This window comes from Haliotis rubra, unplaced genomic scaffold, assembly GCF_003918875.1.
Source record: "Haliotis rubra isolate DU_JTF1 unplaced genomic scaffold, ASM391887v1 Scf385, whole genome shotgun sequence".
NCBI classification, from domain to species: Eukaryota; Metazoa; Mollusca; class Gastropoda; order Lepetellida; family Haliotidae; genus Haliotis; species Haliotis rubra.
Window position 1 is genome coordinate 994,429 of NW_025767063.1, and position 16,039 is coordinate 1,010,467.

The window sequence follows — 16,039 nt, forward strand, 5'->3', positions numbered from 1 at the left end:
AGTTTTCACATAAATATTTGCATAATTTACGCAGATACGCAGCTTATCAATACCTCTGCAAAGGATGACAAGTGAGAGAACTTTGAGAACATCTACACCTCACATGGCCTTTGATGTGAGGTAAACAAGGTAGTCAACTTACATTCGATGGAGGTGTACTGGGAATCTATGATGACACTGCTTTCATCCGTCTTGTTGAGCTTACACACGTACGACCCCTGATCGATGCCTGAAGTGATGGGGTAGTCCAGTTGTATGGATCGGTTACCTAGAAGGGTGATGTACTGCATCGGCAGCACCTTCTCAACATCATCAAAATCTTTAACGAAGAACAGTGATCCTGAGACGTTGCCAGGGTAACTGTCTGAGGTCACGGTGCAGTTCAAGGTCAAGGTCTCATTAATGAATGCATATGGATTACTGGGACTCACTTCTGAAGATAAAAGTAGAAATTGCATTTTGAATAATACACTTTGTACCAATGTGATGAATTGTTTCCTGCAACATTAGTCCTTATCTCACTTCATCTAATGTGAAACACATCATGAGTTGTTTGCTATGATTGACAGAGGACACAGAAATATATTGTGATTTTATTATTATATGAGAATTCTGTCCATCTGAGTTAAAATATAACATACACCATACAAAGGAACACGATTTCATGAAACTAAATTCAAAAGTATCATTGACTAACTCAGTCACATGACCAATCAGGAGAACTAAACTTTAACAGAAGCAAATAAGTAAATTGAGAATACACACAAAACATCGTTTATGCTGAGTTATGAAAAGTTCTGAATTTTAATTTGCATGCACAACACTTGCTGTAAAGATGGTTACATTTGCTCAAGGTATAAAACACTCACTTCCATTGGACAGTCCCTCTAGGAATGCAAGGTTGTGGCTGAGGGACACAACAAGTACAACTGCACTCAGTATACCTCTACTTTCTGGTACCCCTGTCATGCTGTTGTCATGTTGTCATGGGAACCACTCCTGCAAACAGAAAATATGTCATGACATTTTGAAAACTGATGTTCCTTACTTAAGTACCCCGAAAGGAAGACTTGATATATGCAAATATCAAATTTAGTGAAAGACTAAGAAATAATAATCAGTTTTACCAAACATTTTGATGACAGTATAATCTGCCCAACATATTGTTCATAATTCTTATTTCTAGTAGACTAGTCATTCATTTTTAATTATACAAAACAAATTGCCGCAAATATAATTCCAATAATTATAAACATATATGGATTGATGGCCATACGGACCAGCTTGCCCATCGTACATCGCCGTATATACTCCCTCTATAAAGGTAGAAGCTACTAGGGAACAACCAAAAATAACATTTACAAATTTGTAAGAGTTATTAGTTTATAGAAATAGTTGTCTGCTGTTAATGAAATTTTGTTTGTATGTTGTTTAAAGCTGCAGTCAGCAATATTCCAGCTATACGCAGAGCTCCAGATAAGATTTACCTCATGTGGGTACCGTACCCACTGTATTTTCTTGGAGTAGGCATTATGAATGTTGAGTGGGTATTTCATTTTCAGTTACCCACTGCTTTCAAATATGTGCGTATTTCAGTCATTTTACTCACCTAAGTATTATGTCATTGAGTAAGTTTACTATGCAGGTATGTTCTGCCTTACGTCATACCTAATCAAAACCAACTTAAATATAATGGAAATGATTTCATAAAAAATCGCTCATCTTATACTGACAGTACAACACTTGTCCTATACTAACAGTACAATTTGATAGCAATCGATGTCTTTTTCATAATGCAAGCTATTTTTATAAATATATTCCGCACGCATTTGTTTTAAACTTTTTGGGTATCTAACATTTTAAATGCGTAATTGGTACGCAACAAATATTTTTCAATGCGTAACTAGAAGTTTTCTTTGCGTATTTTACCCCTATACGCAGCTTATCTGGGCCTCTGATATGTCAGGGTCTGTAAACAATCGAATCTGAACCAGAAAATCCAGTGATCAACATCAAGAGCTTCGATTTATGCATTTGGGATACGATGACTTGTGTCAACCAAGTCAGCGAGTCTGACAACTAGATCCCATCTGTCGCCTTTTACAACAAGCATGAGTTGCTGAAGACCAATTCTAACCCGGATCTTAAAGGGAGACAAGCATGGGTTGCTGAAGACCAATTCTAACCCGGATCTTAAAGGGAGACAAGCATGGGTTGCTGAAGTCCAATGCTAACCCGGATCTTAAAGGGAGACAAGCATGGGTTGCTGAAGACAATTCTAACCCGGATCTTCACGGGGAGACAAGCATGGGTTGCTGAAGACCAATTCTAACCCAGATGTTCACGGGGAGACAAGCATGGGTTGCTGAAGACCAATTCTAACCCGGATCTTCATGGGAGACAAGCATGGGTTACTGAAGTCCAATTCTAACCCAGATCTTCACGGGAGACAAGCATGGGTTGCTGAAGACCAATTCTAACCCGGATCTTCACGGGAGACAAGCATGGGTTGCTAAAGACCAATTCTAACCCGGATCTTCATGGGGAGACAAGCATGGGTTGCCGAAGACCAATTCTAACCCAGATCTTCACAGGTTGATGAAGGAATTGGGAAGACATTAGTGACAGTAGGTGACATGACCACCTACTGACTGACTGACTGAGTTTGGTTTTACACCGCTTTTAGCCATATTCCAGCAACATCACGGCGGGGGACACCAGAAATGGGCCTCACACATTGTACCCATGTGGGGATTTGAACCCGGGTCTTCGGTGTGACGAGCCAACGCTTTAACCATTAGGCTACCCACCCCCATGATCACCTACAGTACTGAAGGATGATATAGTAAGACGCTTGAGATGCTAGGGTCTAAGGGCTGCATGACCAATGCATGATTGCAAATTCCATTCTCAGCAAAGTCACTGAAAACAATGCATTCTGACACATTTGTGTGATTTTAAGTTGTCAAAATTATATTGTTCCTATGAAGTCAGTTTGGCGTGAGAAGTATCAGTTTAGTTGTGTTAGCGTGACATGAGCAACAAAAGCATGAGTCTCACACCAAAGGAGCGGGAGTTGGCAGGTATGCAAGATAATATGGCAATTTACAAGTTGACATTTTGGAATTAGCAGTGAGTAATACAGCTAGGATTTCTAAAAAAATATATTCACTTAAACAAGCATACTTCGTCATGCTATGATGTAATTACAAGTAAATGGCTTGTATCAGATTTGTGAAAAGACCTGGAAACACAAAGCAAAAACACCAAATCACCATTTTAACCTATAGACCTTGTCAGTAGAGTGACAATGTGGGCTTAGAATGCTTATAGTAATATTCCATATTATTACACACATGTTCTGAATATCTTTATGAGATAATTTTGGTTATTTGAAACAGGTGATGTGTAACCAGTTGAAAGTTATCCAACGATTGTTGTGTACCCATCGGCTGTTTTTCAACGACACATTTGTCACCACTCGTCACTTTCCATAAAATTCTGCTTGTCACGGAATAACACGAGTTGGTCACGAATGTCAATGACAGTGACGTCATAATGCCACCTCTATATGTCAAATTAACATTAAACTCCATTCAAGCAGTTTTTTACCAAAAATATCAACCTAACAAAACATTAGGTTAGTGGATAATTAAAATTCAATTTTGGTGTCCTCGGGATTTGTAGTTTTTTTCAACTGAATATTTTTCATTGTTTATTTTCATCTATAAAGTAGGTGTGACAGAGTTATCTCCCTTTTGTTTTGTTTACATCCAGCATCGTCTGCTTAAATCAAAAAGTTGAAAAATATGTTCTTGGAATATTTTCATATTCAACACCCACTCATTTTGTAATCTCTATTTATCAACATCAATACCATAAATAATATTAATACAAAACCAGGAATATCAAGAATGGGTTTGTACACTCTCTATTTATTTACCTCAGTTAAATCCATGTATGATTTCATGTCCTCTCTTCTGGGAAAGGAGAAGTCTTCTAGTCTCCCAGATACTACAGATATGTCATCTCTTGCAGAGGATTTTAGCAATTACTTCGTGGATAAGATAGCAAAGATCCGTTCAGATCTTGACAGGTGTGAACTGTCTGAGTCTCTACAAGGCGACATTGTAACCTCAGATATGTATCTTGACAAATTTGATGTATTCAGTGAGGAAGAGGTAAAGAAACTGATAGCAGCTTCAACACCAACCTTCTGTGTGATGGATCCCATCCCTACCAGATTCACGCTAGAGTTTGTGGATATTCTCCTTCCGGTCATTACACAAATCGTAAATCTCAGCTTGATCTCAGGGCATGTTCCAGAATGCCTGAAACAAGCTACTGTGAAGCCTTGATTGAAGAAACCAAGCCTTGACGCTGATGATTTGACCAATTACAGACCCGTCTCAAATCTATCCTTTGTGTCCAAAGTACTGGAAAAAGCTGTGAAGACCTGCCTTACTGCTCATTTAAAGAACCACAGTCTATACGATGAATTCCAGTCAGCGTATAGGAGCAATCACAGCACTGAGACAACTTTACTCCATGTAATGGATACCCTGCTTGGAGCGGTAGACTCTGGCAAGGCCTGTGTACTCGTCCTTCTTGAATTATGGGTAGCGTTCGATACGATAGATCACAAACAGCTTCTTGATTGTCTACAAAACCGTTTTGGATTAGGCGGCTTTGTTCTAAGATGGTTTTCCTCATACCTATCAGAACGATCTCAGTTTGTGCTCATCCAAAATACTAGATCTCAGACATGCAACCTTTCATGTGGTGTCCCACAAGGTTCCGTGTTGGGGCCGATGATATTCACTCTATACACCAGCAGTCTTGGGGACCTTATTACTCGGCATAACATCTTACATCATTGTTATGCTGATGATACTCAACTTTTAAGAAAACTCAATGTTAATGATGCAAAATCACAAGTTGCAGAAGTTGAAGTGTGTGTAGGCAATGTGAAGACATGGATGACCGCAATCTTCATGCGTCTGCACTGGTTACCACTCCCAGCTAGGATAGAATACAAAATACTTAGCATGACTTACAGATGTCTTAACAACGCAGCACCATCCTATCTCTCTAGTCTTGTAAGAGAGTATGTTCCAACCAGGACTCTGAGATCAGCCAATCAGTAGCAGCTCATCATCCCAAATGCACGTCTGAAGACATATGGACACCGACGTTTTTCCTACTTGTCAGCTATCCTCTGGAACAATCTGCACGTGTCTCTCAAAGAATCCCCTCAATAGCCAGCTTCCAGTCTAACTTAAAAACTTTCCTGTTCAAGAAGCACTATGACATCTAAATGAACTCCTATTGTAAATATGTATATAGTTAGAGCCATGAGCAACCACTTGGTGATTGGATATAGGGCGCTATACAAATGGACTTATTATTATTATTGTTATCAACATAAATACCATAAATAATATTAATACCAAACCAGGAATATCAAGAATGGGTTTGTACACATTGTACCCATGTTTGGGATCAAACCTGGACTTTTGGGGTAATAAGCCAGTGTTTTAACCACTAGGCTATCCCACTAATACTTAGTACGGTTATATGTCCTTGTTTGTAGAGGAAGTGTTGATAGCCTTGTTGATTACAGCATCCGGGAAACTTTCACAAAAAGCTCAGAAGATACATATGACATTGCCCCAAGGAAAAACGTTACACATTTATTAACGTTTAATACAAAATTAGACACAACGCAACACAACCATACACATTATTCTACTTTTTGAAAAAGATGTTTTTCTTTCACAACCGAGAACTGTCTTCCAGATTATTAAAACTGCTACCCCGTCTTTTCTTTCAAATCACAGCTCAAGACATACCGGTACTTGTTTGATCAATGCTACCAGTTCCAGTGTTAAACTCGCTGCCAGTACACAGAACACATCACAATTGTTAATTGATTTAAACATGCAGGTTATCATTATCATTGTTCACCTCCAAGATCTGACGGACAGAACTTTCCTGTTCTGATAACTATAGAAGACGAGGGTTAGATAGGCCTACATGCAGTATGCTGTACAGAAACAACTGTATGTAAACAGCATACCTGTGTTGAACATGTTTTCTGCAACGTGCAAGTAGGCCATAAATTTGCACAGTGTTTGTTGAACATACAGGTGTTAGTAATTACGTCACAACACGATGTATGATCACACCTTCCCCTGCCAATATGTGTAATGTGGTATATCAGGCTTCAGATATCAGGTATTCAGGTTGAATACTGAATACAGAATATATAGGAGTATTAAGACCATATAAGTTATTCATGTCATGGTATTGGAGGTACGTTACTTGCCTGTACTTGTTCTATTGAAACCAGCCGCGTTTGTGTGGAGTGCTTCTCCAGTACTCTATACAACTGCCATGTTAAACCACTGACCCAAGAAGCACACTATATGACTAAACAATCTTTGGTTTTTTATGCACGGTATTGACAAATGCAGTGACTATGGACTTTCCGTTTGTACCCAGAATCCAGCAGGGTCTATTTTATTTTCTGACTGCGTAGTTCCAAATAAATTCACCGATTCGAGATTTGTAGAAAGATTTACAGAATATACAGTGTGTACGATTATGGCTTTATAAAGTTGACATGTTCAATTAAACATGAAATAGTTAAATGTAAGAGACTATAGGGGGTGGTGGGGTAGCCTAGTGGTTAAAGCGTTGGCTCGTCACGCCGAAGACCCGGGTTCGATTCCCCACATGGGTACAATGTGTTAAGCCCATTTCTGGTGTCCCCTGCCGTGATATTGCTGGAATATTGCTAAAAGCGGCGTAAAACTAAACTCAGTCAGTCAGTGTAAGAGACTATAAAATAAAAAAATAAAAAAATGAGTTTGTGTTAAATTGTGGGGGTATTTACAACAGAATATTGTGTAGCTAACCAAACATGGGAGCCCCTCCAACCTCTCCCCAAACACTGTTAATGTCTATACCTTATACTCTTACAATGAAACACAAGTTGAAGACTGTCACATCATGTCCCATCCCAACTTTTCACAAGCTGTCTTTGTAATACATTGAGTGGGTAGTCATAGAAAAACCCAACTCTCTTGTTAGGAAATATAATGGAAGAATGTTTCCCTTGAGTGTAGACCCATGATGTGCATGGGTACAGAGATAGCGTCTTCCTTGTTGCCTGAGGTCTGGGTCACAGCGACCTGCAACCCTGTTCTCCCATGACAATAATCTTCACCTTGAGATAGGTGACTCAGTGGTCTTTCTCACAGTCCCTTCCATCCATAGCCTAGTGGTTAAAGCGTTGGCTCGTCACGCTGAAGGCCCTTCGATTCCCCCATGGGCCCTATGTGTAATTTCTGGTGAAGCCCGGATAATGAAGCAAGTAAAACTAGATTATCAGTCCTCTGTTACTTTAATCTCCCATGAAGCTCACTAGATTATCCTCCTTTGCATCTCACTTTATGCAGTTTATGCGGTAATTTGTTTCTATCAAAATTATACATATTCAGAGACTAGGCTGAGTGTAGTAACGCAGAGTTGTTTACTGGCAACTGGGCCGCAGTGCAGGACTTGCCTACAACATGGGCTGGGCTGCTTCACGTCACATGAACAATGCGGCTGGTTCACGGCTGACAGCGGTAGGTGCACATCAAAATGTTTTACAGATGAAAAAAGATACTTCCTTAATTTTGTACTGGGCTGGATGTAGGTCAACAGGTTTATTCATTCCCCTGAGATCATCCTGTAAGGTGACCTACAGTCTAACAATGAGACAATAAATATCTCACCTAAACGTTTTTTAATATCAAATACATGTATATAGAACACAAACCAGGGTTTTAAACTTTTATAGATTTGTGTTAATGTTTTGAAATAAAAGGAACAACGCAATGTCTTGAGTGTACCAAGTAGACGAAGAAGCCTTAGTGACAGAGAGTTTTGTAATGGCATAGTCAGTGAAATATGAATGAGCATGGTTTTACACTGCTTGTAGCAATATTCTAGCAATACCACCAGGGACACCAGAAATTGGCTTCACACATTGTATTAAACTGGGAATTAAACTTGGGTCTTTGCCGTGACAAACAAACGCTGTAACCAGTAGGGTATCCCATCGCTCCTAGCAACAAGGTCTGTCTTCAGCTTCAGTCAAAATACAAAACATGACAATCAGATACCAGCTATCAACATTTGTATTTCATGACCCCCTACTTCGTTAAGGTGAGTGAGTGAGTGAGTGACACCACTTTTAGCAATATTCTAACAATATCATGGCGAAGGACACCAGAAATGGGCTTCACACATTGTAACCATGTGGGGAATCGATCCCAGGTCTTCGGTGTGACGAGCCAACGCTTTAACCACAAGGCTACCCCACCACCCCGATTTACCCAGAGAATTAGGGGCCTCAAGGATATATATTGTATAGAGAACAGTGAGTGAGTGAGTTTAGTTTTACGCTGCATTCAGCAATATTCCAGCTATATGGCGGCGGTCTGTACATAATCGAATCTGAACTAGACAATCCAGTGATCAACACCATGAGCATCGATCTGCGCAATTGGGAACCGATGACATGTGTCAACCAAGTCAGAGCCTGACCACCCAATCCTGTTAGTCGCCTCTTACGACAAGCATGGGTTACTGAAGGTTCATTCTAACCCGGATCTTCACGGGTCATATAGAGAACAGCTAAAACGCATAATGTAAACATTTTTAGTTTCAAATGTTCATCGTATACAATAAACCTGAAAGGTTCAGCTGATCAGTGTTGGGTACTTGTGAAAGTAGAACCAGTTGTCCTCATGTTAAGATAAAAGTCTTATGATCTGCATTTGCATTGAGGCTTTTAGCATTTCAGATTTTGGACTGCGATGTTATACCTAACTATATATGATGTGGAAAGACTATTCACTGAACTATATATGATGTGGAAAGACTATTCACTGAACTATATATGATGTGGAAAGACTGTTCACTGAACTATATATGATGTGGAAAGACTGTTCACTGAACTATATATGATGTGGAAAGACTGTTCACTGAACTATATATGGAAATGATGTGGAAAGACTGTTCACTGAACTATATATGATGTGGAAAGACTGTTCACTGAACTATATATGATGTGGAAAGACTGTTCACTGAACTATATATGATGTGGAAAGACTGTTCACTGAACTATATATGATGTGGAAAGACTGTTCACTGAACTATATATATATGATGTGGAAAGACTGTTCAATTTCATCCCCTCCCCGACTAAAATTTATATACGAAGTCACCTCCTGCATGTGGTGTACAAAATTAATTACCCCCTCCCCATAATTTTTAAGCATAATTATTAAATATTTTCATGTACAAAATTGATGACCTCCCTACCAACCCAGGAACAAAATGGGTTGACCCCACCCCCCAATCATCATCACACCCTCTAGCCATACATTATATGAACGGTCCCAGAATACAAACGATAAAAATGCACAAATAAAAGACCAGCGACTTTCTTTCAACTTTGTCCTAAAACAAAGGGATATATATTTTCTATTCAAATGACGGCTTTTACAACAGCCTTCCCCAATCCCTTCCTCCCACCCCTCCCTCCCACCCCATTCCCCTCACCCCATTCCCTCATGCTACACATGAAAGATTCTTGTTAAATCAGTCTGCGTTTGGGCTGATTTGAAGGCCGACTTTCAGTTAAACACAGTTGATAAAGAAAATATGCATTGTACAGAACGAAAAAGTACCATATAAAAAAACTTTAATTATACTCACAATTCTGTGTAAGAAGAGTACGTAATGGACCCAAATGATGGGGTTTTAAATCCATTTCCATTACACTTGACACATTCTGACGTGGGAGAAGTTCTCATATGCCTTTCACCGAAACTTCCAAACGACCTTATTCGATCACAACAGCTGTGCTTCTACTAATACCTCACATCTGAGGGGATACTGATACTGAATGATGCATCAACCTGGTATCTCGCGTATATTCGCAGCTGCGTAAAACAGCAGTCATGTTTGTAACGTACATTCATAAATTTTTAAAATCACCTTTCACAAGCCTATGGGACAAATGAAGTAAGTTGTTTATCAGCGTATCGGTTTGTGAACATGAAATATTCAGTTAGGACACTACGCGCGCCATCCTACGATGTACCGGACATGGAGGGCGTGATGTCCTGGCTGTATATTTCGCCGTATTAAGGTCACATAACGGTAGTTCGCGACCACAACATCCTTCATTATCCGGTATGATATACGTATAACATTACTCATGGATAGATTCGTCATAATTCAAGAGTCAAAAGTCGATCTTTGTGGCTTAGCTACTGAAGAGGGAGTACAATACAAATCAGAGGCACGAGGCAAAACTTGGGAATATTTTCTCGCTATTTCAATTATTATAATTTGTTCGTTACTTCGATTTTCCCCGTTGCTTTGAGTATTTTTCTCGTTACTTCAAGTTCTTTCAAAACTTGAAATTTCGAATGTTTGTGAGAGAAACTTGAAGGAAAGAGAGAAAATATTTGAAGTAACGAGAAATTAATCGAAATTTCAAGTTTTGAAAGAAAATTGCAGTAAAAACGAGTATATATTCAAAGCAAAGAGAAAATAATCGGAGTAACTTGAAAGTAAATGAAATAACGAGAAAGTAACTTAAAAACGAGGAGGTAACTGAAATAACGAGAAAGTAACTGAAAAGAAAAAATACACCGATAAAGTAATCGAAGCAAGGAGAAATGTCGCTGAAAAAAATATTCTATGCTACAAAAGTGGTCGCAATTAGATTTTCATAGTGTGTCACTAAAAGCAAATACATCTACACTTTGAAATCGTTGCAAAATATAATACCAAATATGAAAAGAATCTATTGAACGGTTCTTAAGATATTCCAATTCGTACGGACGGACGGAGCCTAATACTATATTCCCCTGCTTCGCGCTAAACGCGCGGCGGGAATAATAAATAACATAACAAGTACTGTCTGTTGTCGGTCAGATATTGGCGTTTGTTTGTTGGAAATGTTTTTCAGGATAGGACGGTCGGCCCACAATCATCAAACTGAACAGCATTTATAACGTGCAATCTGCATAACGTGTATAGTCATCTTGACTTATGTAGGAATCAGTTTTAATAACTCTTTCAAATTTTTCAAGAAATATAACAGTGTTAAGGAACTAACAATTTAAACTCGCTTCCTTGTTGCTTAACGCCACACTCAAAAAGCAATATTGCGGCTAAATAACCGCGCGTCCGAAGAAGCGACTGAATAATGTTATGAGCGACGATCCCCATAGTCGAAGTAGCAGAAGACGCCACACTCAAGCTTGACCACGAGGTGCATGACGTCACCCCACGACAAGCGCATCTAGCCCTGACCTGATCGGACCGGGAAATCCCGGGGGGTTCCAGTCTGACACTGACACTGACACTGACAATGACAGAGCGCACATGATATTGCTATGCCCAACATCAACGTCTGTGTTAAGTCTTATCATATCAACGTCAACTTCTCAGGGTAGGTTATCATCACTACACGGGTATTTCCAACAGCTTTAGACATTACAGAAATAGTGATAGAACTATGAAACTGAAATATGATAAATTGCCTTGATCATAAATAACAATCTCAAAATTTTTCAAATTTTTAGCTTTATCATACTGCGCAGATACACTTTAACAGATTTAAATGTTAGATTTGTATATGTGGGTTAGACTGTCCCTTGTGGATACATCTATGTATAGTTCATCAACCACAGTGTTGGGTTCATCGACCGTTAACAGCGCAATCACGTCGCCAAGCCCACTGCCGAGTTGGTCTCGTCTACCGGATCTCGCCGTGTACCAGCGATTACACCTGTTAACTTCTCGCTATTGAGAAACGGTACAATCTATACACAACACTCTTACACAACACAGAATATTGTAATTGTGTGTAACCTACCTCTATTTTGCCGTCAGTGAAACTGTTTCGATCGTATCCAACTGTCGTTCTCTATACGTGTACAACGATCTCACAGCCAAACTGCGACTCTTCAAGTCGGTGTAGGTCTGATTCCCGGAACTTGCCGAAAGTGGGTCATGTTTGCTAGAGCGAGGTGAAATAAATGTATTGCATAGAAGTGATACTCGTCATTCGCGGGCTCCACCGTAATATAACACGTGACGGGGTGACCAGACCGTTGAGAGGGGGGTGGGCGAGTGTTTGTGAGGGGTGCTCACTTCCCCCTGTCTGTCCCGTCAGCGTGGTGACCTAAATTGTGAGATGTCAGTGTGCGCGCGATTTTAATTCTCAGCTCCCCGGGAAACATACAACCCAAACCGCCTGCTAGGCACCAGCAGGATAATTGCAGAGTGGCCGATGTAGATTATTTGTTTTAATTTCAATCCAAGCATTTTACATATATTTAATACGCAATAAGTTCTTTGTTTCCTTTAGACGTATACTAGTCACCTACAACACATTATATCTATCTTTGTGTGTCACCTACAACACACTATATCTATGTTTGTGTGTCACCTACAACACACTATATCTATCTTTGTGTCACCTACAACACACTATATCTATGTTTGTGTGTCACCTACAACACACTATATCTATCTTTGTGTGTCACCTACAACACACTATATCTATCTTTGTGTCACCTACAACACACTATATCTATGTTTGTGTGTCACCTACAACACACTATATCTATGTTTGTGTGTCACCTACAACACACTATATCTATGTTTGTGTGTCACCTACAACACACTATTTCTATGTTTGTGTGTCACCTACAACACACTATATCTATGTTTGTGTGTCACCTACAACACACTATATCTATGTTTGTGTGTCACCTACAACACACTATATCTATGTTTGTGTGTCACCTACAACACACTATATCTATGTTTGTGTGTCACCTACAACACACTATATCCATGTTTGTGTGTCACCTACAAAGTACCTAAGCTTTCTATGCTTTGGCGGAGCAGTGGGGGTAGTCTAGTGGTTAAAGTGTTCGCTCGTCACGTCGGATATCCGGGTTCGATTCCCCGCATGGATACAATGTGTAAAGCTTATTTCTTATACCAGATCATAAGATAGTAAAGTGGTCTTCACAAGCTAGTTAAATACGGGATCGGGTGGTCAGGCTCGCTGACTTGGCTGCCACATGTCATCGATCCCAGATTGATGCTCATGCTGTTGATCCCTGGATTGTCTGGTCAGGACTCGATTACTTATGCACACCGCCGCCATATAGCTGGAATATTGCTGAGTGCGGCGTAAAACAACAAACAATCATCTATCAGCTAGCTAAATATCCATAAATGAAGCATGCAACTTTATGGATAACAACTTTTGTTTATTGCATAGAGCGATGTTTCGATGTCGATTCTTACACCGTTATCAAGCTAAAAGTGACCACTACCAAATAATGAGAATTATATACATTGTACATAGTATGTTTTTGACAATCAGATTAACATGGTATATGTTATGACAAACAGCAGATTAACATTAACAACAGCATGTAACTGCATCGAAACGTCGCTCTGAATAAACAAGAAGCTGTCATCCATTAATTAAGTTGTATACTTCATTTTTGACACACCAACTTCTAGACAGCCGATCAAACAATTAAATATCCTTAATCATGCTGATGTCCTGTAAAAGTACAATGACGTATGTTTACAGTGTTTTATTACGTTACTAAATGTATGTAATGTCACAAAAATGTAAGTTGTGACGTAAATCTTTACAACGTTAGCTAAATAGCCGTAAGAATTTCTATCACTAGTGAATGATGTGAGGAGAGACGAATTGGATTTTAACGTCGTAATCTCGACCTTCCGCTCTCCGGGCGGACGCTCTAACCACTACACCACGGTGGCGGTTCTAGTGAATGGATGAAATATGTCGTCTGACTTGCTGAATGTTTCACAAACTTTTGGATAAAAAAGACCTTCTGTTGCGTCCTGATTCCGGTGTAATGTTAGACTAACATTTAGTCTCTGAAATGAACATATTTTACAGAAAAATATCATCACCAATGTAGCTTTTCAACTAGAACGACCCGTGAAGATCCGGGTTAGAATTGACTGTCGTAAGAGGCGACTAACGGGATCGGGTGGTCAGGCTCGCTGACTTGGTTCCCTGTTGATTACTGGATTGTCTGGTCCAGACTCGATTATTTACAGACTGTCGCCATATAGCCTGAAAAGTGCTGAGTGCGGCGTAAAACTAAACTCACTCACTCATTAAGCTAGAACGAAAATGATAAAGCTTGGCTCCTATTTTAAACTTTATTTAATATTTACAAAGTCCAATTTATCTTAAAACGTTATCAAGACCCCGGCGCTTCCATAACTGGAAGTATAAATTGTTATTCACTCATTTCTAAGTCAGGTGGTAGCTTCATCCCTAAATGGTGACGTGAGTACCTATGTGCATGGTGAGGTGAGTACCGTGTGCATTGTGAGGTGAGTACCGTGTGCATGGTGAGGTGAGTACCGCGTGCATGGTGAAGTGAGTACCTATGTGCATGGTGAGGTGAGTACCTATGTGCATGGTGAGGTGAGTACAGTGTACATGGTTAGGTGTGTACCGTGTGCATGGTGAGGTGAGTACCGTGTGCATGGTGAGGTGACTACCGTGTGCATGGTGAGGTGAGTACCGTGTACATGGTGAGGTGAGTACCGTGTCTCATGGTGAGGTGAGTACCGTGTGCATGGTGAGGTAAATACCGTGTCCATGGTGACGTAAATCTTATGTGCATGGTGACGCAAAATACTATGTGCATGGTGATGTAAATACTATGTGAATGGTGACGTAAATACCGTGTGAATGGTGACGTAAATACTATGTCCATGGTGACGTAAATACTATGTGCATGGTGACGTAAATGCTATGTGCATGGTGACGTAAATACTATGTGCATGGTGACATAAATACTGTTCATGGTGACGTAAATACTATGTGCATGGTGACATAAATACTATGTGTTCATGGTGACGTAAATACTCATGTGCATGGTGACATAAATACTATGTGCATGCATATGTGGTGACATAAATACTATGTGGTTCATGGTGACGTAAATACTATGTGCATGGTGATGTAAATACTATGTGCATGGTGACGCAAAATACTACCATGCATGGTGACATAAATACTGTTCATGGTGACGTAAACACCTATGTGCATGGTGACGCAAATACCATGTGCATGGTGACGTAAACACTATCGCATGGTGACATAAATACCGTCTCATGGTGACGCAAATACTATGTGCATGGTGATGTAAATACCATGTACATGGTGACGTAAATACTATGTGCATGGTGACATAAATACCGTTCATGGTGACGTAAACACTATGTGCATGGTGACGTAAATACCTATGCGTGCATGGTGACGTAAATACTATGTGCATGGTGACGTAAATACTATGTGCATGGTGACGTAAATACTATGTGCATGGTGACGTGAATACTATAAGTTCATGGTGACGTAAATACTATGTGCATGGTGACGTAAATACTACGCATGGTGACGTGAATGGGTGCGCATGGGGACGTAAATTGACTATGTGCATGGTGACGTAAATACCATGTGCATGGTGACGTAAATATACGTGCATGGTGACGTGAAACACCATGCGCATCGTGACGTAAATAATATGCGCATGGTGACGTAAATTACCTATGTGCACGTGACGCAAATACTATGTGCATGGTGATGTAAATACTATGTGCATGGTGACGTGACGTGACTCAGGTTCATGGTGACGTAAATACCTATGTGCATGGTGACATAAATACCATGTGCATGGTGACATAAATACTGTTCATGGTGACGTAAATACTATGTGCATGGTGATGTAAATACTATGTGCATGGTGACGTAAATACTATGTGCATGGTGACATAAATACTGTTCATGGTGACGTAAATACTATGTGCATGGTGACGTAAATACTATGTGCATTGTGACGTAAATATCATGTGCATGGTGACGTAAATACCGTTCATGGTGACGTAA

At 39.8% G+C, this 16,039-nt stretch overlaps 1 protein-coding gene across 2 annotated transcripts in view; it reads right to left on the reverse strand.

Annotated features, from left to right (window-relative positions):
• LOC124286523 (leukemia inhibitory factor receptor-like) overlaps nt 1–12,188 on the reverse strand; it is a 59,549-nt gene extending 47,361 nt beyond the window's left edge. Inside the window, exons 1-3 of one of the 2 annotated variants that reach the window (XM_046722895.1) lie at nt 11,951–12,188; nt 870–999; nt 143–430 (exon numbers count right to left, since the gene is read on the reverse strand). In XM_046722895.1, the coding sequence (XP_046578851.1) occupies nt 143–430; nt 870–969 (388 nt within the window). In that variant the 5' untranslated portion in view covers nt 970–999; nt 11,951–12,188. Of the gene's footprint in view, nt 1–142; nt 434–869; nt 1,000–11,950 lie in introns of both variants that reach the window. The other variant, XM_046722894.1, reaches the window with a different exon arrangement.
• Nucleotides 12,189–16,039: the final 3,851 nt, after the last annotated feature.